Below are 22,972 nucleotides of genomic sequence, written 5' to 3'. Positions count from 1 at the left end.
AATTTATTTATGAGAATTTGGGGAGCAAGCACGTAAATGCTGAAGTAAATTAGCGCCGGGAAGAAAACAAAAAAAAAAGAAAAGAGGAAAGCACACAGCGTTCGTGTGCGTCCCTGTTTGCCTCATCATCTTCCCTGCGTTACCTTTCTTTCGGCACTTAGGTGCTGCCACTCCAGATTCGGAGAAATGTAGGCAAATTAACTCGCCCACATCGCACTTCTTCAATTATTTTTCATGGTGGAGTGACAGCTTCTAAAACCGATAAACGAAGACGGTAGGCGAGATGGCGGTGGGATTGAGGATGAACTGATATTCGTTGCTCTACGCTCCAGCACGAAGGCCCCAGAAAGATTCGCCTCAGAGATTCCGGAAGTGCGCCATAGAGCAGCACACTTCAATATCTGTTGCCGATGCACTTGCATTAGCGCAGGGAACGAATATGCCTCTATCGTGGCCGCATATCAGTGCATATGTGCTTTCACTGATACCTCCGAGGACGTATCCGCAGTGCTACCGTGTAGACAGGTAGCTAGGCCTCACGAGGCATAAGAGGAAGTTGGCTTGTGACGCCTAGCTGCGTGACGTGATTCATATATTCTCCTACTTGCTTCTTGTTCACCCATGGCTCCAGGCCTCTATCCAGCGAGATGAGGCAAAGAGGCACACGCGTCTTCGTAACACTCCCCCCCCCCCCCCACCCCGCCCGCCGTTTTGTGCACTGCTATGCGGGCACAATAGATATGCGCTCGCTACAACTTGCACCGTCACGCGCGCCAACTGGCTGACGCGGGCCACTAAACAACCGCCAACTTATCGGCCTACCGCGGCAACGGAGCCGACGGAGCCGGCAACGTAGCCGATGAGTCACGGCCGCAGCTAATTTCGTTCGCTCAAACCACGGCTGAGAGCAGCACCTTCGCTGCGCGTGAATGCGCTAGTCACGTGGATTTTTCTGTATTTCGCGGGCTTTCTTTGCAGCTTGGAAAGAATGGTATACGTGAGACTTTTTTATCGCAAATAATGCAATAGGAGTTTCTGAAGACGCCCGCGATTTTCGCAAGTCGCATTTCTTGTCTAAAGTCAATATTTAGCAATTTAGTTATACTACCCTAAGTTACAAAATATTTATTAAAAAAATAATGTCTGTAGTGCGCAAGGTGGCTGTCAGCACTTTGCAACTGATTTGCCTCGCCTGCCTCTAATATTGTATTTTTGAACCCTTGGCTAAAGATAAGCTGGGTCACCTGATATATATATATATATATATATATATATATATATATATATATATATATATATAAATGAAGGAAGGAAGTGTTAATTTCAAGGGCTCGTTTTTTTTTGTTATACACAATATTAATGAGAACTAACAGACAGTAACGCCAAAGAAAGTATAGGGGATGTTTTTAGTAGTAAATGTAAGGTAAATGTGAAGAAAGAAAGTGGACGAAAAGATAGCTTGCCCGATATATATCTGTGTGTGTGTGTGTTATCTTCGCGGTTATCTGCAGTAGACATACAAATATTAGCACCTTATAGATGGAACGTTAGAAACTATCTAATAGGACGTTTCCAAACCGATCTACAGCTCTCTCCTCGAAATTGCTTTGCCCAGCTAGCTTCGTTGCTTCGAAAGTTAGTTAAAAAATATTGCCTATTTAGCAGTTAAACAGAATACAATAATGTTGTGACGCACTCCGTCCAATAGTCCTTAAAACGCAGGCAGTCGGGCCGGCATAGATTGCGTCGACATATATTTAAACTATAGCTAGAGTTATCTGGGGCACCGTGCATATACGCAATATACATATGACATTTTTTTTATTGACATGACGTAAGGAGATGTTGATACAACATACAACTTGAAGAACACCATGACACTACGATGCCCCGAAAATACGAAGTATAATGTCCCCTTATATGAAGTTCAGAGCTGATAAATCATGTGGATGAATTATCACGTAAAGACATCGCACCACAGTCAAAACAACCTGGTCAACAATCACACATATGTATATACAGGGTGATGTAAAAAAAAAGAAGAAAACAAACGTTACATAACATAACCAAGAGAAAGAAAGTCAACAGTCACACAAATATACACTATGACGTTAAAACGAAACGAAGCTTAAGTGCGCTAGTAACGGCCGAGAATGCCGCTATCTTCAAGAAAAATTTTCAATGCTTTTAAAGCACACTTCTGCAAATCTCTCGTTGGCCACGGGCTCAAAAGTTTCCTTAAACTCAGTGGTTTGCGGTTTAATGCCGTGAACGCTGATTTAAGTCGGCGTCTCGGTATGTCGTGGTGTGGGCATGGAACAGTGTTGTCAGGCAGCCGCTTTAAGAAACGCACAAGGGCTTCCTTCGCGCAGTCAATTAGAAATGAAGTCACACTTACATGTGAGTGATGTTATGAAGAGGGGCGAACAGAGCTGAAGAGGATGTGCGGAATACGTTGTTCCTCAGGTTCCTGCACACAACACGAGGAGAGGTAAACACAGGCGGACTTTCGTTACTCGAAATGCTCGAAGAACATGATCCGGTGGAGATAACTTATGTTTGCATGAATATTCTTTCATGCCGACGCTATAAGACGCCAAATATTTAAATTCCAGAGCTTTTTTTCCCCTAGCCATGCTTTAGTTCCGCGAGACTATCGGCACTTTTCATCACGTTCTCGCTGGATACCGTGAAACCTATGCAAACAAGGCTGGTTGATAAACACGTTGGCTCTATTAAAGAAGAAGCGCGTATAAAAAAAACAAAAAAACACAGCATTATTGTTAAAATGATTTAGAGCAGTCCTAGAGAAAACATTGGCTCGCGTATTCTGAACCAAGTAGAAGAAAGCGGCGAAGACGCTGCTGAAATATCTGCGGTCAACTAGCCTCGCTGAACGAGAATGCCACTCCCGTGCTTGTGTGTGTGTGTGTGTGTGTGTGTGTGTGTGTTTGTGTGTGTGTGTGTGTGTGTGTGTGTGTGTGTGCGTGCGTGCGTGCGTGCGTGCGTGCGTGCGTGTGTGTGTGTGTGTGTGTGTGTGTGTGTTTGTGCGTGTCTCCCCTTACTCGGTGCAGGGTAGCAAACCGGATAGCTTTCCTTTGGTTAAGCTCCCTGCCTTTCACTTAATCTTCATCTCCCTCTCTTCTAATCTCGAAGCTCTGCCTTCACTCCCGAATGATGATGTTTGCTTGCATCCCCTTCAAAACGAGCGGGCGAGGAGTATTGTCACTCGGCCTGCTTATTATAACCACGTTATATTTCGTCTCTTGTAATCTAGCATCCAGGCTACTTCTTCATTTTTATTGCGATAACAATTATATCGACACTCGACGGGTTTTTGCCTGTCGCCGTCATGTTCAGTATAAAGTCCAACTCGATAACATCGTCCCGGGCATCGCCTGTTCTCCCCGCGAGCAAAAGCGCACAAGCGCCGGCGAAGAACGCGGCTGAAGCAGAGGTGAAACGAGCCGGCCATCTCCGTCGCATGGGCGCATGCGATAACATCATTCGCGCGTGAGGCCTGCTGTCCATTGCTCCTCGAACAAAGATGAAGAGCCTCGCCCGTTTTGAAGGCGCATGAAGGGACGCCAGGGCAGGGCGGTCGGGGCTGTGTCGCTCGAGCAGCAACTGTGAACTTTGATCGTAAGGCCGCGGTCGCGATTGCTGGCGCCCGTGCTGTCTCGGCAGACATTAGCAAACGGCTCGTATACCCTTCTGCGTGCTGTGCTCTCAGCGCTTCGCGTTGAGGCGAGAGTCTGCACGAAAACCGCTTCTCTCCCTGGAGCGGTCTTATTCCCTTGCACCAGCGTTTTGTAAATTACCAGAGATCGGATCCACAATAGTTGGCTGCTGCCTTAGTTAGTGTAACATTACAATTTTTTGCTGTCGCGTTCATTGCTTCGCCCTTGCGGTGAAACTGTGCCTTTTTTTATTTCTTCGTACAAGCTTCGGTTTTTTTATGATGTACTCTTATCTACGCCTGTGCCGACTGTGGTTCAAGCAATCTAATCCTTGCTTCTTGTCCACAAATACAGTGAACGCCTCGAGCTTATATCAACCGCTGTCATGTTAATACGTCCAGTCACTCAGAAACCATTTTTTTTTTTCAGGCGCCCTCTTTTCATACAGAAGCCCGTCCTCGCTCTCTTCGGAGCTGTCGGCGCCGGCTGTTTGTCGTCGAACTGCAATAGCACGTAGCATGCTAATAGGCAATAGCCGACATAAAGCAACTACGGCATTTGTATCAGAGGCGCTTCTTGCCACGGTGCGCCGCCACGTGCAGGCGCAGCGTTCCATAGTCTGCTAACATTGCACAGTGAGGCAAACTCGCGCACAGGAATCACAACGGGAAAGAGCAATGGCGTTTCATCACGCGCGTTCAAGATCATGAGGCGCGCTGACGTAACTCCTTTTCCCCGTGCCATCCCTTCCTGCTTAGATTCCACAGAGCGCTCGTCGGGACGAGAGAAGAAAGACAGCAATTGCAGCGTGCGACAAATCTATGTAATCCCGCTCGTTCTTGATAGATTCGAGAAATTCTTGTGGCAATCGATTCGCGTGACAATAAACTCCGAGGTCATTCTATGATTACTTCAAAAAGTGGTTAATGACCCCTTTAGTGAAGCGTAGGGACCACTCTTGTCGAATGAGGTCGCTGCGATCCGCGATGCCCTCAGTACGCGCTACGCCTCGTCGAACACCGGGAAATATTAAATGGCGCGATAAAATAAACGGCCATAAGGTGGCGTTAGCTAAAGCGTGACGGGAAATTGAACGTCCCTGTGCGAGGCTGTCGTACTGCAGGAGAGGCTTTCGTACTGCAGCAGCCATAAGTAGGCTTAATAATGGCATTATATTGGTGCTACAGTATGTGCACTTGAGAAGTGAGAATGACTTAGGAAAACTCCCGTAGAGCTTAATTGATCATTACGGTCAATTCCCACGTCCACGTGTCTGACTTTGCGCTGATAACACAGGGTCAAACATGTAGTAATAATGCAGCTGGCCCTTACTACATATTCCAGCGTTCGTATTCGTGAAATAATGGCTCTAAACTGCGCCCTAAATGACGTATCCTCGACGTAAGATGTCATTTCGGCGAGCGATATATAGAAGCCATGGCGTAGCGAATGCTGATTAGGCGTTCAATCTACCCATCGGTAGCCCTGCGCAGATATTATGCCTGGTAACACAGGTGCGCGGCAAAAGAGTTTTTCATGCAAACGACGGTGTCAAAAACAGCCTAGATTCTTACAAGGATTCGATGCTGGTAAGAGGCCAGAATGTGTCGTCAGGGATGACGTCGAGCCGGTTGCCCTCCAGGTCACTGCGGAAAGTAACAAGTATGTCAGCTATGAAAGAACTATTGTAATAGGCGTGCAACCTGAGCAAACAGGTTGTAATGTAAGCTACAGAATTGCAGGGCATGTACTACTCGCGGACTAATAAAAAGTAGGACCACGAAGCAGAGCGCTGAAATAACAAAGGATCTTCTTTTTCCCTGCGACTAAACAATGGAATAGGAAACAAATTCCCCGCGTGCGCGAAGAGGTGGGAGGGCTGTCAAAAGGAATACAAAAGAAAGTTAGGAGCCATATGACATATCCTCATCCAAAAAATTTATGCTCACAATAATAGTGCGTCAGGAACTGTTCGCTGATGCAACAGTGATTATATTTCGTAATGAACTACGCTTCATTGTATTCACTCATCAACTGGCTTTTGTGTCTATTCAAAACAAGGGTTTCATTAAATTTTGCTTCGAATCCACATCTGTTGTTACGCTGCGCTGAAATTAGGTTGTACTGACCCAAGTTCTTCTTTTTTTTTTTCGAGCGGCTGTCTCTTTTAAAGGCCCCTATACACAAGCAATGAAATTACAAAGAAAGAGTGCATTATTCATTCCCGGCGCAATTCGTGACGCCATCAGTCCGTTCACGTGACGTCATGAGCAAATAGTCTCTCGATTGGTCCCCCATATGCGAGGGATATCAGTTGTGAATTGTCTCCTATCCTGCTTTACCATGCAGTCGCACGCCCTTTCTGCCTTATCTGGCATGACTGTCATGCGCGATCAACTAATCGTTTTGTGCGTTTTCGACTGTGCAAGCGGAGATAGCGGCGTGTAGCCGAAAAGCGCGAAATCCTGATAAGCTCAACGCTTAATGCAGACATTTTCCACGAGTTTCATGAAGCAAAAAAGCGACGAGGAGGAGACAGCGCTTGTAGGTAGGGTAGCGAAGTCGAGAAAGAAACCGCTCGCTCATCTTTTAATTCGGAGTGGGGTCCTTTAAAACTCTGACATGTGTTGTCGCTAGGCGCACTGCATTCATGCTACGCCTGAATGCAGTGAAACCTCCTTGAGCGTTTGTGAATTGTCCACTCAGACTGCCTGCACGATGCTTGTGACGAAGTTAATTTTAGAACTAACGCGCGAGCACCAGCGACAACGCGGGAATGTTGTACGATCAGGCATGCGCAGAAACCGGCGTGTTGCCCCGACGATCAAATTATCGACGACCGACGACCGTGCTCGCCACTATCATTGCACCGAGAGTGCTGCTTGCGCGTACTTTGAGTGTTTCTTTTGACAGGCACAAGGTTGCCCGATAAATAATTCAATTTTTACAGATTTGGCTGCTCGTTTCTTCACCGCTGCAACTACGTCACGACATTCAATATATTAACGGGATTGCGGTAACGCGCTCGTTTCGCAGATATTCTGGTGTCGGCGTCGTTGGTAGTGAGAAAAAACTATCGGCGTTTTCGTGAGCGAAACATTGACATAGATGCGAATAAATAAATATGGAATAAAAATCCTCGGCTCGAGTGGGATTCAAACCCAAGCCTTCTGCGAGGCAGACAGCCGTTTTACCACAGAATCCACGCCGCTGGGCGAAACTGCTTCGAAAAAAAAAATAAATAAAAGCTTACACAGGCGTCATGTCGCGCGAGGAGTCCCGTTAACAGGTGTAGTGTTGCGTGGTAGAAGCCTAGAATTTCACCGAGCGTTACACCATGTCAATGGCGCGACGAGTGGGTCGTTTAAAGGGCCACCCATTACAAAGCAATCCGGCATAACTAATAATAAATATCAGCAACAGCATCAAGAAAGTGTGCAACGGTGCGTATGGCCATACCGACGCGTGACGATACGTCAGTGATTCCCAATATGATGATTTATGACGTAGTGGGCAATTCGCAAGTGCACTTACAGCAGGCATGCATTCAAGGAGGGTTTTGAAACGGTCAATGTTACGCGCACAGACATCTTTTTCCCTCGCGGCACTGTCGAAGTGACCACGGAGAAGAGAAGCCAGGCAAGCGAATGAGGAGACCACGCGAATGGGACCAGATCACGCTATCGCTTTGTACTCCTGAAGGCTAAGCTCAAGCGTCCTCAAGTTTTTATTAGTTTTATTATATTTTTTTATTAATGGAGATCTCTCGCTCAACAGGCATTCGAATCGTGGCGTACTATCTAACACTGAAGGCAAAAAGGTTTGGGAAAACTTGTGAAGTAAATCAGCCTTTATTGTAACGTTATGCGACTCGACTATACGTTTAGGAATTTTTATTACCCACGTTTTCTAATAGCAGGGGTCTCAAAGACGTGGTCCACACACGTTTCGCTAGCCGCCGGGCCCACATATGACTGTCTTTTTCCGATAGATTTTTTTTTATTTTCATAAGTATGTTCGTTAGCTACGCAGACGTGACTAGACTCAAGCCTTTCTTTCGTGAGGCTCCCATGCGGTCACCATGTGTTGAAAGATAACCGAGGAACATAAAGCGAGGAACATGTTTCAGAACCGGCGTTCAGGCTTCATTCATTGTGGTGATCGTTGTCGATTTGCTTTTGACGTCAAATCCACTTAGGAATGACCCATATATGAGATATATCGGAAATGCCTTCCCTCATATGGCAACTTTAGCTGACATTATTCCTCCCCCCCCCCCCCCCCCCACCACCGCACCAATTTTCTTCAAGGTCCCGGCTCTTGCAGGAGAATAACTGAAGTGTCTGACTGCGGCCCACTAGCTAAAGTGAGCTTGATGCCGCTGTCTTATAGTATGTCTGGCGCAACAGCGCTAAGTTGACAAAAACCAGAGACGAGACGACGACTTCGGAGAAGAGTTAACACCACATTACTAGAAACGAGTAAACGTTCTTCCTATCCGCCGTAACTGAACATGAGAAAGCAAAGAAGCAACTGCGCGTGCGCCCTCCGACCTTTTGGTTCAATTTTCTGTATTGACATCGTCTCTGCCTTTCGTCTAACTCTTTTCTTTTACGCCAACTAACCAAGCACTCCAGGGAACTTGGCCAACATTACGTTTTAACATATGAGCTGTCAAAGTGCCTACGTGTGACGGAGTAAAGATAAGATGGGAGGCAGTGTCACGGAATTAACGCTCATACACAACTCTGTCACGAAAGAGAGAAGGAATGCAAGAGGATGCTGCGAATTCTACCATAATCACGTGATCGCATTAAATGATGGACAAGCGCTGCAGCCTCGGCTTACACTTTTCGCCTGGGCTCACGCACGCGCCCATGCGGGTATCTCTGGTTGGCGGATTCCGGTTTTTTTCTCTTTCCTGTCATCCTCTGTCGAAGTAAAATTGCCACTACGCGAGGCGCTGAAAGACCAGCGGTGAAGAAGGAAGTGGCTTCAAAGATGCTTGGCTTGCGAACGCTATGCACGCTTCATCGTAAGCTTTCTTTTCATTTTCTCTTTGTTATGTGCCACCATAATGTTTATATGGTAACGTCCTGGCGCCATACTACGCATGCGTACTGTGATCGCATGCCTACATATAAAAATATGTCTAAAAAAACATGCTACCTTAGCTACGTCACCTCGTATTTGTTGCGGTATATGGTTTTATATACTCTGTATGCTTCTACACTTAATTAACCACATGTTGTAGGTGAAGAATTGCGGTAAGCTTACAGTGTTCGCAGGCTTCCCAAGGCAGTGAATGCTCCCGTCAGGTCAGACAGCTTGTTGTAAGCCAGGTTCCTGTGCGTAAAGAATAAACCACACACTCCGAATTTATGTGCACAATAAAACTGAGGAGCGCGTTGGCCGAAGGAACGCAAATTGCGTGGATAGTTTGATACGTGCAGCTTTTGAGCTTGTTTGTATCCGCCGCGGTGGTCTATAGTTGCTATGGTGCTCGACTACTGATACGAACTTCGCGGGATCGAATAACGACCGCGGTGGCCGCATTTTCGGCTAAGACGAGAATGATTGGGGCCTGTGTACTTAGATTTAGGTGGCGTTAAAACCCCAGGCGGTCGAAATTTCTGGATCCCTCCTCCAATACGGCGTCCCTCATAACCAGTGTTACTGAAAAAAAAGTAACTAAATGCGTTACTCGTTACGCTTACGAAATAAAGGAACGTGTTACCGCCCTACGTTACCTTAAAAAATGGTAACGCGATACGGTTACCGTTACAGAAAAAAAGTTACGTACCGTTACTTAACGGTAACCTACCGTTACAGTTAAAAGTAACGTACCGTTGTGACGTTACTTCAGTGTCAGAAATTTGTATCAGTGCGTCTTCGCTGCAGGAACCCACAGTCGAAACCGTTATAAAGTTAACATTTATATTTCCCACAGAACGTCTAGCCAAAACAAAGATTTTGCGTGAAATACTGACTCAACGAGTATACCTTGCGCAAATATGCCGGACCCCAGCAACATTATAGTGACCGATGAAGTTTCCTGCACAGTTAATTGTGATGGCTTCTGACACTGTGACATATCATTGAGCCATTTATCTCAGTGTGGTATTAAACACAAAATCAGATTTTATCATCAAGATTGTTACTAAATGAGACCACGGTGATCATCACAAAGTGAGATTTCATCATCCGCAAAGAAAGCGTTGCGCAACTCGCAACAAATTTACTGCAATGCTGGCAGTGTGTTTCTACAAACAGGACAGATGGTCTAATACTGTAGTTGTAAAGGAATGCTTAAATGTCTTAGTTACGCGGAAAGAAATGCTTGCGCACATATACAATATCTTTTCCTTTAACGTGTATAATTGCCGCAAAAATTGCGAGGGTTTATGTAAAGGTGTTCGTGTTCAGCTTCGTTCGCTCAAAAATTGAGTAACTATAGAAACGTATACCCGCAGTGGGCCGACAGAAAGAAGCAACTTTCATTTTCAAAACAAAGTTGATAACCAGCGCTAAAGTATTGCAGGGAGAACTTTCTAATAGCTACAACTTCTTGTAGAATTTAAGCACAGCTAGCCTCTCTTCTTATTGAATACGTTCGCACCTACGCTAAATACGCACTCGACGGACGCATTTTAACACCTGGCGTGTCGGCAGCAGTCCGCCGCTGGGACAGTGAGCACTGGTGCGATGTTCCTCCCTGATGTGACGAGCAGTCATTGCTTGCTATGGCCAGGCGGTAGCAAAAGGGTAGCCGTTATCATCTTTGCCTATGCCTTCGACCCGTTGTCAGATTAAACGCCGCACGCAACTGCCGCGGCACATCGGGGAGGAGCTTTGCGCGCCAGTGCTCACTGTCTTACATGCGTGATCACGCCAACCGCAATTAAACTTTGCAGCGGCATATCTCGGGGCACATACATGCTAGAAAAATTCCTCGAAATGGACCTGTGTAGAAAGGCGACTGCCTCCAACGTTTCAATACAAACATGACCGCTTGCAGCACTAATTAAACATTTCATTGTTCAATCTTAATTAATTTGGTGGCTGACAGCGATAATTATTGTGTCACTCTGTGTCCCCCTGCATACATAGCTTATATGCAAAAGTGTTTTTCACGTACCTCCCGCTGCTGAACATTAGTAAAACGACAAAGCTTAAATTTGAACGCCCTGTATTGTGAACAAAGGAAATGAGCACTTATAATATTGAAAGCATGCTTTGTGTGACATAAGCAGTCTTCGATCCACAATTTTTGTTAACATTGGGACCGATTTTTTAATCTCATTTTTTGAAAATGAGCTTTCTGAAAATTCTGGCCTTTTTTATCAACTTTTTTTCTCACGCTGTTTGTAGGAAGGCAATCCATCGGTGAACATAGCAAAGGCTTTGTGCTAGATTTGACACATTTTTAAGCTTTCTGTGTCAAATATATAATGCGCCAAGGCGGATCAATATCAGCGAAAGTTTTTTTTATTTGGGCCGTGTTTTCCTTTTTTTTCACGCTTTGTTTCTGGTTGACAATAAAGTTTATTCCTCCTCCTCCTTTGTTTCTTTTTGTGGACAGCATAAGAAAGCATGGATGTAATTCACATCGATGCGTATTAATCCAGCGGAAAAAAAAATTGCGACACAGCAGTTGTAGTTGGCATTATATTCGGCCGTGGGATCGCGGCAAAAAATATTGCGGCAAGCAATATCGGGACGCCCGCGCCGCCACCTTCAGATATTGTTTTGGCGAGCTGGGAGCGTTTTTCGGGAATGCAAATTTTGGTTCCGTGCTCTTTGAATATGCCCGAATAATGTTTGAAATATAAAAAATAGACAAAGCAAAAATATCGAGCGGACACGCGTGTTCTATCTCTCGTGGACTCACGCCCTGGAACAGCAAGCATAAGCAAAACACGCGAGGATATCAGCCAGCTCTCACGAAAAGAACAAATGCATTCCCGCAAGAAGCTGTCGCATATGCCGAACCACGGAGCAAAAATCTCACCATCTCCCGCTAAAGGGGACCATGAGGCGATGCGAAGCAGCGTTTCCGCATGTAGAGCCCGCGTTTCAGAGGCGGAGTGGAGAGGGCAGGGGGGGGAGAGAGGGAAAGGGGAGAGAGGGAGCGGGAGAGGTAAGGGGAGAGGTGGAGGGGAAGAGGGAAAGGGGAGTGGAGAGATGGTGTGGAGAGGGAGATGAGGTGTGCGGAGATGGCTTGCGCATGCGCAGTAAGGGTGGTCACGCCGCACACCACCACCACTACCACGACCGGATTGATCTCCGCTATAAGATGTCTTAGCAAGACTTGTGTTTGGGCAAGTTGGTTCATACTTGATACGGACATACGAGCGCTATGGGACGGGGACATATACAAGGAAGCATAGACAAGGAAGCGTGTCATATTCACAAGTCCGGTGATAAGTGTATCAGTGTACCTTCTATCGCACTTTGTGACAAGGAAGTCGCCTTCCTAGAAGGTTATTTGTAAGCTTCCATTCATTGGCGCAGATGTTTTGTGCTGTTGTCTTTGTTTATAGGGTTGAGCGTGTAATTTTTTAATACTTCGTTTTCCACTGTTTTTTGACGCAGCTCCTTGTTGTTTAAGCATTGTTAATGACCTATTGTTTTCTTATGGTTTTTGACTCGGATCTGTGTTCAAGTTTTGTTTTTGGTTTTTATGCTGTTGTGAAAAAATTGTTTATTTTACTTACGCGGCTCGTGGTTAGGTTTTTCAGGTGTTCCGTTCAGCATATGTGCAGTGTCTCTAGCCCACATTTCCTTTTTTGTCCGGAATGGTGGGGTAGTTTGTTTCCACATTGCTAGGCTGGTTCGTTGACGGCCTGTTTAGTTTTTATGGCGCTTGCTTCCTTTTGGGTTTCGATGTTAAGGATTGCTGATTTTGATGTTAACGTTTCTTGAGTGCTCATGCGTCTTTCTAGGTATATATTTTTACATGCAAGTGTGTCGTGGTCTTCAATATCGGACGTTTTCTAACGCCTTTGAGCGGTAGGAACTTGATTCGGCGTGGTGCGTGGCCATGACGCGGTTTTTTTGGTGAGGTCATTGGCACTTTTGTTATCGGGTGGATGATTCACAAATGTTATCGCCCTTGCTGGTTGCTTGTATAAATTTTACATGTCTGCTCAATAAACCTCAGTTGAAAGTGAGCGCCTGTCCTGTGTGCCTCTTGTCTATGTCCCCGTCCCATAGCGCTCGTATGTCCGTATCAAGCTATAAGATGCTTCACATCTAAAAGGCGATAGCGCGGGCAGTGGCGAGATCAAAAGGAGGAATGACGTCGCGTGCGCGGCTCGTACGGTTGGCTTCTCTGCAGCGATGGGGATGATTTTCCACGCGAGCGCGCCCGAATAATCGCAGCGGGATGGCACGTGGGAACCAGACGTGCAGCTCTGTCTACCTTCGGGAGCAATATGCGATATCTCTAGAGCGAATGGCATCTCAGCGCCGGAAGTATGCCGGAAGCGGTGACATCGAGGACAATGCACGTGCGCATAAATCCGTAGAACACGTCAGTGGAGAGCTCCCTATACTGTATACCCATTCCCCTTCAGAAAACACAGCCCCCTTGTCAGGATTCTCTGCATTATCTCGTTCGCACAAAAACAAAAAAGAAAGAGAGAGAGAGAGAACGCAGTGTTCTGAGCAAACGCTGTGTGCGCCCTAAGTAGGCGGCCTCCTCATTCCAGGTATAGCCAAGGGCTATGGCCATCTCCCGAGCTCGTTCTATCTGGCTGCGCTGAATCTTCGTGCCTGAGTCCGACAGCTTGGCCTCTCAAAGCTCTTCGGTTATTGTCTGAGCGCCTACGGTGAGTGGCAGGATATTAAGCGCGTCCCCATACCATGCGGCATTGGGTGCCTGGAGAAATTTTGTTTAACTCAAGAAAAGTAAACTTTTTTTTTGAAGTTCGCTAAGTCCACCAGCGCATACGAGGTGTCATCCGTGCATGACGGGACCTCTCAAATAACAAGAAACAAGGTGTGTGTACTCGTAGAGTGCACACATAACTGATGTTTGCCAGCGTGTAGGCACCTCGCGCTGGAGTTTTACACGTGCGATACAAGCGCCAAAACGAGCACCCTATATACAGGGTATTTCAAGATATGCCCAAAAATTGTCGAAAATAAGAGAAATGGAATATGTGCTCGCTGCTTTCATAGGTACCTTTCTGTAACGGCACACATGTTTATATGACTAGAGACCTCGATTAAGGCAGTAATTAAAGAAATAAGTTAGTTGACTTCGTAATTAGCGGAAATAGGCGGTCGGGTCAAATGGGAGCACTTAAGTCCTTCCTGAGAGGAGCCCATCGCCGCTTTGGGATTCCGAAAGACCGAGCTCTGATAATTATTGCGGGAATAATCAAATTCTACCCAATTCACCGGCGGAACAGAAACCGAAATGTCTATGGGCGCCATTAGTAGGCGACCAGAATGAGGTCACTGTTCACAACAACTGCAGTGGTGTTTAGTCATTCTGCATACGGTCTCCACTAATTAAACGTTAGTGAACCTAAATGTTTTAATTACTGTCGTACTTGATGTTTTAGTCATCTTAACTTGTCTGCCTTCACAGATAATGTAATTATGAAGGCAGCGAAAAAAATAATACATTTCCTTTACTTTTGAGAATTTTCGGACGCATTTCTTCAAAACACTCTGTTAACGAGCAGAAGAAGTGAAATTTGAGGAACGTTAACACGAACATTCGCCATGACATGTTTCATCGCAAGGCAATACTGTCCACAAGCTGAACGTACTTATGTTGTGCACATGGTATAAACAATGAACGAAGTGTCTACGCTTTTCATGTCGTCTCGCTTTCTCCATACCCCCGGCGGCTGTTATCGCCGACACTGGCATGAGAAATGAGAGCCGTTTAGCGCCCCTCTGGCGAGTTCCATAGTTCGGAGCACTTACTGAGGATATAGTATGCCGGTGCTGCGACAAGTGGCACAAGGACCGACAGAAACAATTGTAATAGCGCTCATTGTGGCCCCTCCTCATCGCGTGGTTGCCGCGTTCGCTCACCCGTGGTTCTGTGGTCATTTTCCGCGTCATCGATTTCGCTGCCAGGCTCGGGAGTCGCCGACAGCTCCTTACTGGAGCTGAGATTCACTGCACTTAATCCGACTGGTGTTGGAAGAGTTACGCATTCTTTGCGCTTGCACGTGTCAGTCATATTTTTGACACTAACTGCAGGAGCAGGGGTAACGAAAGACTACCACAGTGTTCTTCAGCCTGTCCTTTCGCATGCTTGCTGCCGCTGTTCGCTCGCCTTCAGCTGTTACGGCACCAATACGGCAGTCCCTGCGCTGGCCACTGAACGCACCGACAGGTGATAACTAAGGTCACGATTATATGTGCCTGTTGTAAACGTGAAGGCGAGAGTAAAAGAAAATCCTAATAAGAAGAAAAATTGTTGGCGCTTTACAACCCAAAACGACGATATGATTATGAGGGACGCCGTAGTGGAGGGCTCCGAAAATTTCAACCACCTGAGGTTCTTTCACGTGCACCTAAGCCTAAGTACACGGGCCCCTAGCAATACGCCTCCATCAAAATGCCGCCGCCGGAGCCGGGATTCGATCCCGCAACCTTCAGGTCAGCAGTCGAGCACCATAACCACTAGACCACCGTACGGGTGAAAGAAAATCTTCTCTAGAGAACAAGGACGATCGAAGACAGACACACGGCACGGGCATTTTTTTTTTCCAGCCACAATTGCTCTATGCTCTGGGACCGTCGATCAACTAGCTCGATATTTATCTTGAACACTTAACATAAGGTATTGAATATTTTGGAAATTGAAGAAAGTGTGCTCTAATGACCAATTATGAAGGATGAACGTATCTAAGTGCTGCGAAAAGTAAATATGCGAACCTATCAGACTACTCCATACATGCTTCAGTACAGTAGTTTTCTATCACGCGCGGGCACAAACTCAAGCTCGTTTTAAGCAACTATTTGCCAACGAGAACGATTTGCGATCGATATTTGCGAGCGGGAACCCAAACGAGCAGGGGCGTAGCCTGACATCTGGCGTGGTTGGGGGAGGGTGGTGACGGGGGGGTTCAACTCCAGATTTTATGTACATTCGTGCGTGTGTTGTATGTATGTGTGTGTGTGTGTGTGCATGCACACCACATACACACGCAAACTAGAAAAATTTCCAGGGGGGGGGGTGCAGTTTGAACTAAACGAAATCCGTGTTCAAATGATCTAAGCCATTGGCATGGCACGGGGGAAGGGGGGGGGGGGGCTTCAACCGCGCCACCCCTTGAGATTTTTTTTAAATTTTGCATGTGTACATATATACACGCACACATACAAACGCACGTACGAACAAATATGAATTATGGTTGAACCCCTCGCAAAAAGTTCTGACAAGGCCCCTGATATAAGCTCATCGTCAGTCTAAGTGGGTCGCGATGCAGGAATGTTGAAAGTTTTGCGTAACGTCAACCGTCTTGTCGCCCGTCAAAGACACCCTGTACATTTTCTTCGCCGACCCGTCTTCGATGCATCACTACCACGCACTTTCCACGCTGCTTACCATACACAATCTGACGCTTCTATAAGCCTATACCGATACCTTTGCGTACACTATTTTTTTGTTGCTTCCGTGAGATAAAACCATGTAATTATATACCTTGCTCGGTGCATTCTTTCAGGCGGCATATATCTCTCTGGGCGTGCTGTTTATGGAAATTCCTCTGAATTTGCGTGCTCTGGTCTCTCTGTATCATTTTCTGAATAAGTTATTACATTTAAGTCTTTCGTTTTTTAATATGTTTAAAGCGGGTCATTCTTTTTTTTAGTATTTTAAATGCTGCATTATCACTTCAACCTTGCTAAGATTGAAAAAGTTGAACTAAGATTGAACCCGTTCCTGCGAGATCCCTTCTACAAGCCTACATCATGAACAAATGAAAAAAAAGTCACAGTTTCGCCGCAACGGCGAAGCAATGAATGCGATAGCAATAAATTGGAATGCAACGCGAAGAACGGAAAGCAGCTCGAAATTGCCAGTGCGTCGCTCGAGCCCAAAGGACGCACGAAAACAACGCACACAGGACGAGCGCGAACTAATGCGCCACAGCTCGGCACTTGAAGCGCACTGCTCAAACATAAAGCACGGCCCACGAAACGAACGAACAGGTACACACAGGACGAGTGCGAACTAATTGTCACAGTTGTTACTTATTTCTCTTTGAACAGCGCGCTCCTTTCTCAAACGCGGCCGCTGCAAAGAGAGAAGTGACCTTCGTACGCTCTGTGACTTCAGCGCGGACTTCGCGGGGAAAGCACAAGACATACAACCCCCCGCTCCACCACCCCCTTCCTTCCTCGAGATAAGCGCACGTAGGCGACAATGCGCTGTAGGGCGAAGAGCAACGGCATTCGCAGGAGCGGGGCGACGATCTTTAAAGCGCGCCACACGCGCGCACATCGCGCCATCTATGTGGCAACTAAGAAAGCATGCTGAAGTACATGGTGTATGTAAATAGCTCGCCGTTAGCAGGCCGAAAGACAGTTCTGTCGTGGCCTAACGTCGAACGCGGCGGACTGCAAAGCGAGAGGTCACCCGTTCAATTCCGCGCGTCGGAAAGTATTTCTGAAATATATTTGTTTGTGGCTTTTCTATATATATACATACTTATACATATACGGTGAATGACGGCGTCGGCGGCGACGGGGACGGACATTTTCCAGCCGAGACTCTCCATAAAATCGCTATCGCAATAAAAGAACAATTTGGGATAACATCAAAGCTGCCGTGCGCATATTCTTGCTCCAGTGAGACGTTTCAACTATTACTCGTTTTTCAGTAAGTGGCGCTTTTATTATCTTTTTTTTTACTTCTGCTGAAGGAGACGAGGAAACAGTTTTCTTATCGCATATTTCTCATCGCCATGTGATAACAAAAAGACGTCATTTTCTTTCTTTTATTATGATTTCCTTTTTCTTAATAATACGCCGATGAATACAGAACACGAGAACCGAGACTACTTATTTGCTTTTTTTTCCTGAAGTAGAGCCAATAGAACCGTCTCCTGTTATTATTCATATCGGTCTTCGGGACGCACATTCACATTCGCTGGTCAATAATTTCCTCTATTATTTTTCTCCCCTTTCCTTTCGCCCTCGTAGGCTAGCAAACCGGGATACTACCTGGTTAATCTCCATGCCTTTCTTTGTCTTTGTCTCTCTCTCTCTCTCTCTCGAATAAGATGTTCCGCCATTAGGTCTAGCGGCAGTATGTTTCCACGTCATATTGTCCTTCTCACGAAGCTTACCCCAGTCATTACAATGATTCTAACTTTGTACCGTGCATTTCCCGCGCCAAATTAATGTTGAGCTAACATTCAGTACGGTTACCTCATTTTCCCCGGTGTTATCTGTCAGAAAAAGGGCGACATTACCAGCAGACGTGCCTCGCTCTCGGTCTTTGTTTCTTTTCTCTTCTGTTGCGATAGCAATTAAATAGACACTTGAAATGCATTTGCGCCGTCGCCGTCATGTTCCGCATAAAGTCAAAATCTATAACATCGCCTTGCGTGCCGTATGTTCTATGTGTGAGCGAAAGCTTGCGAAGCCTGCAGACGGCCGCGGCTCAAACAGGGATGAAACGCGCCCGCCGGCTCCGTCGGACGAATGAACATGAAGAGCTGTCCGGGGGTGGGGCTCCAGCGGCGACAACCAGTAATGGGCTATTTTCCCAAATCGATCCATTTTCATATTAGGTGAGAAGCGCGCTTTACCCCCACCGTCGGTGGACCCTGCATTGCACTTTCTTCGGGATCGAGCTTCATAATTCGACAACAAAAGGACGGACCAACCAATTTATTTTTTGACTGAATAGACAAATAACGCTACACGTTACGGCCACTTGAACAACCGAGTCTTGCGAGCTGCCTGTAAGCGTGAAAACGTATCTACGCCGTAGGTATAGATGTCGTTCGTCCGATTCTAGCAGGCTAGCGGTTTTCTTGCCTGGTCACTATATTTTCGGCTGATGGCTGGCGCTGTTTTGGAATGTGAACAACAACTTAGGTCACTGTACAATTTGGGTATGTAGCAGTGAGTAGTACTTGAAGATACTTTCATTCATTCATTCATTTTTTTTATTTCAACATCAGATTTTGACAAATACAGATGTTGAGGGCCACTTGTTGAGGGCCACTTGTTGAGGGTCATTTCGCCACTTGTTGCCTGCGGTCTGTAGGCGCATGTCACTTTGAAGGTGACCGAATAAAGAAGCATATTTATAGGCGAATATTGAAAGACTGGAACACAGATGCTACAGAGAAAGGTTGCACGGCGGGGTTGTTGGTGATTCATAGCATCCAAAGGTATCGCGTATCCAAGACAGGACGAAGTGAAAGACACACAACACACATACGCAGCGCTAACGTGTATTGTCGAATTATTGTTGAAAGTTAGCGCTGTGTATATGTGTTGTGTGTCTTACCTTTGGATGTTACAGAGAAGTAGGCAAGTCCGCTACAGAGAAATGAAGAAGTAAACCTGCTACGGAGAAGCAGAAGTCCGCTACAGAGAAGTGGGCAAGTTTAGAAGAAAGAACCGGAAGCTAAATGCTACTAGAATGTGTACATCACGTGTTTCGATCCCCTATGGAACGCAAGAGCGTAACATCCATCTGCCGCCACATAAGTGCACTTCCTGCTTGCTGAGTCCCTGCTTACGATCGATTCTTTACTATTCGTTGCCTAGGCTTCAAAGTATGTTGGCGTCAGTGTGTCGCCGGGAAAGGCCTTTCCCGGCGACATGGGTCTGATTTCCCCGTGACACCGGGACATGGGTCTGATAGTGAGCTTCGCCGCTGCGCTCTCACTATGTTACCAGCGTCACTACCGCCAGTGTCTTCAGCACAACGTGCCGATGCGCAACACCGTATGAAAAACCTAGCGAAAAGAATAGTTTCATTTGGGTATATTCATTGCAAACAAAGACGCCACGCGAGGGAGATACCAGGGCGTTTGCCCGATGTGTCCGAAGGTACCGCTATTTTGCTTTTTCAGCGTATGAAAACGTGCGTGTTAATCGAGGAGCACCAAATTTCGTTGAAGTGGCGATCAAGTCGGGAACGGAAGCAGCAAGTGAGTGAGAGACGAAGACAATAAAACCGTGAAGGTTTGTGTGTGTGTGGGGGGGGGGGGGGGGGGGTAGGGGGTGAGATGCCATTTAGCGAGGACCGCTGAATGAATCAAGTTGACGATTTCGGAAGAAGTGAGCGAAGACGTTTTGGAAACACCAAATTAGGTTTCGCTTATCACCGTTTCGCTGGGGAATGCGGTGATTGCGTTACTTTCATTTCCATCTTTCTAGCTGAGTGTCCGATCTTGGCGACAGCTGGAATGGGGCTTCGTGAGAACCGACGATGCATGGTGGGAAAGAAAAGAAAGAAGAAAATTGCGACACAAGCCTCAACCAAGGGATGGCAAACGCCACCGAGGACGTCAGGGAGTTAGATGACGTGATGAAATGAAGGCGCTGGAAGGAATAAAATGCAATCAACTTGCACAAAATGGGGTAAATCGGCGATCATCGAAAGAGACATTCGTTCTGCAGGGAAGATAAAATAGACTGAGGAGGAGAATGATTTCGATGCTGATGATGATGATTTAGGGTCTTCTTTTATTTATTTTTTTCCGTGATAGCTGAGTTTTCGCTGAAGGATAGCTTATTTGCAATATCTCTTTGAGCGTCGACCCTTTCTGAGTACTTCTTGTTCAGCATATTTTGCAGCTGGAAATATTTAGCGCTAATTTTGTTTCTTGGTCTTTAACTCTCCTTCATTTTCAGTCTGTTGCTCTGAAACCTCCGAAAAAATGATTGACGTAAATATATTCGGATTTGCTTGTTATTCCAGGAAATCATGTTGACAGGCTTCATAGACACACAAAATGCTCTCTCACTGTTTAGTGGAAAAGTGTAATTTCATTAATTTGCGCGTTCCAAAATTCGAATATGCAAAGGAATATATGAGCTATATATTGAGCAATATATATGAGCAATATATTGAGCAATATATATGAGCAATATATTGCTCATATATGGGGCAAAAAGTATTCATAAACTGTTCTTTTGCTGCGAGTCGTTATTATTTAGGATTACTGAATCAATTTGCACTACGAGCTTCCAATAGATAACAGCCAAATGTCAATCGCATCAACTGCTACATTTTTTGTTATAAAATAACGTCAAACCTTAACTTGCTCTACTAATATCGCATTTTATATTCATAGAACTATGTCTGTTGCTCATATAGTAGAATGCTGTTTTTGCAGTTGTAAAATATTGGTTTTTTTAGCAGACTGTCTGTCTGTTCGCATTTGCACTTTTAGTGTACCAAATACCCGGATGCTTTGGTTATGGGGGCGCTCGGCAGCTGTGAGCGCGTAGAAGACGACGACGATCGCGTGTGCGCTCGTGTCACGCGGCAGCCGCTGGCAGCGGGCAGTTGCGGCCGAGGCTCGATGCAGTAAAGATGTGCCTCTTTGTGTCTGGGCCTCATCTCTTATTAAGGGTTCAGGGCTAACCGCAGCCGCAAAACCCTACATGGTTTAGAATGCAATTGAGAACATGCCCCAACTGGCGAGGAGTAGTAGCAGCTGAGTAGTAAAATGTTCTACTCTCCCTGCAAGCAACATTCTTAGCGCCTTGTTATGCAAACACTTGAATGTCATTTATCATAAGCAACACACAGCACATCAACTTCTTCCACATTTGTTGCTTTGACCCTGTTACCGCTAAGATCACCAGCAAAGCTCCGGAAAAAGAAAAAGGAGATCTTTTGAAGAACTACCTCATAGATCTCTCGAATGCTAAGAACGTCATTTTATATTTTCAGGATAAAATCTTTCCAGCTGAAAGCACGCTGATTTTTTTTAAAACTGTACTAAGGAAAGGTATGCACTTTGTTCCCATATGATATACATAGTGTCGCTCAAAAACGTCATTAATAATAATATATAGCGTTTTACATGCCGAAACCATCGTATGAATATGAGGCACGCCGTAGTGGAAGGCTACGAAAATTTCGGCTATCTGGTGTTCTTTAACATGCACTAACCTCGCACAGTACACGGTCCTCTAGAATTGCGCCTCCATTGAAACGCCACCACCCCGACCGGGATCCTGCCCGCAACTTTCGCGTCAGCAGCCGACTACCGTAACCACTGTACCACATAGGCGGACAATGAAAATTCATTCGTTCCGCGTCGCATTTTTATTTAATTCATTTAACAGATTAAAATAGCTCTTTATCTCGTAACTTTTTCCGTGTAATCAGCTTCTCTTGCTGTTTATTTTTTTTTAACTTGTCTCTACTGCGATGTTAAACATTAATAGAACAAACGCAGTTTAAAATGGACTAGTCTTGAGGAAGCAGTGAATTACAGAAACATAAACTGTTAGAAAAAAAAGGATATAATTTCTTTTTCTTGTTTGCTGGGTTGTTAACACCCTTTTGCTCATTAGGACTTCACACGTGAAGATTGAATTAGAAAATAAAAATTTTGTCAGAGAAAAAAAAAAGTACTTTGGTACTTTAAGTATACAACTGGGCCTAGTACAGGAATGGTGTTCTGGAAATTAGGGTTCATTCATTCATTCATTCATTCATTAGTAACACTCGGAAAAGCTCGTCAAAGTTACCGATTCAACTTACAGTGTTCGAAGAGACACAAGGCCAGTGAAGTCATGCGCTGAGAGGCGCACAAGCTTGTTTCTTGTCAGAGACCTAGAAATGCGTTAGATAATGAGAACCAAGCCCAACGGTAGGTCCACTATTTTTGTTACACAGTGGCAATGCGGGCCGTCCGTATAAAAAAAGAAAGCCTTGAACGAAGACTTACAAATCACTAACCTATATTCGACAGATGTCGTCGTTATACAGCCTTAGATTTTGACGAAATTAAAAGAAAGCTCAGTGAAAAAATCTGGCAGCTCTCATGCGTTGTGAATATTGATGTTATGCGAAGCAGTCAGCGAAGAGCTCTTATGTCACATTGTAACCTCTCGACCCATATTCCACTCTACTAAATTTTAAAGGGGTACTGACACAGAAATCTGCAGTCTTTTTTTGCTTTTTCCGCCAATTGAAAGGCCAAGCCTTCTATAGCCTAGAATTTGTACTGTTAAGCCTGAGTGCACCCTGAAAAATTAATTACAGTGTGTTTCTAAAAGCTAGTTTCGGTTCCTACTGTAGCCTGATGTCACAACACGGTATCAATTGCTTG

The 22,972-nt window shown here is 45.6% G+C and overlaps 1 protein-coding gene across 4 annotated transcripts in view; it reads right to left on the bottom strand.

The window, feature by feature from the left end:
- The window catches only part of LOC119396075 (relaxin receptor 1), a 226,969-nt gene that overhangs the window by 45,858 nt on the left and 158,139 nt on the right, over positions 1-22,972 (bottom strand). For all 4 annotated transcript variants that reach the window (XM_037663154.2, XM_037663157.2, XM_037663156.2 and 1 more), the window contains 4 exons: positions 22,402-22,473; positions 8,958-9,026; positions 5,255-5,326; positions 2,399-2,470 (listed from right to left, as the gene is read on the bottom strand). In XM_037663154.2, coding sequence (XP_037519082.1) covers positions 2,399-2,470; positions 5,255-5,326; positions 8,958-9,026; positions 22,402-22,473 — 285 coding nt within the window. The remainder of the gene's footprint in view (positions 1-2,398; positions 2,471-5,254; positions 5,327-8,957; positions 9,027-22,401; positions 22,474-22,972) is intronic.

The sequence above is a fragment of the Rhipicephalus sanguineus genome, chromosome 6 (assembly GCF_013339695.2).
Source record: "Rhipicephalus sanguineus isolate Rsan-2018 chromosome 6, BIME_Rsan_1.4, whole genome shotgun sequence".
Lineage (NCBI taxonomy): Eukaryota > Metazoa > Arthropoda > Arachnida > Ixodida > Ixodidae > Rhipicephalus > Rhipicephalus sanguineus.
This window is presented reverse-complemented; position numbering and strand designations above follow the sequence as displayed.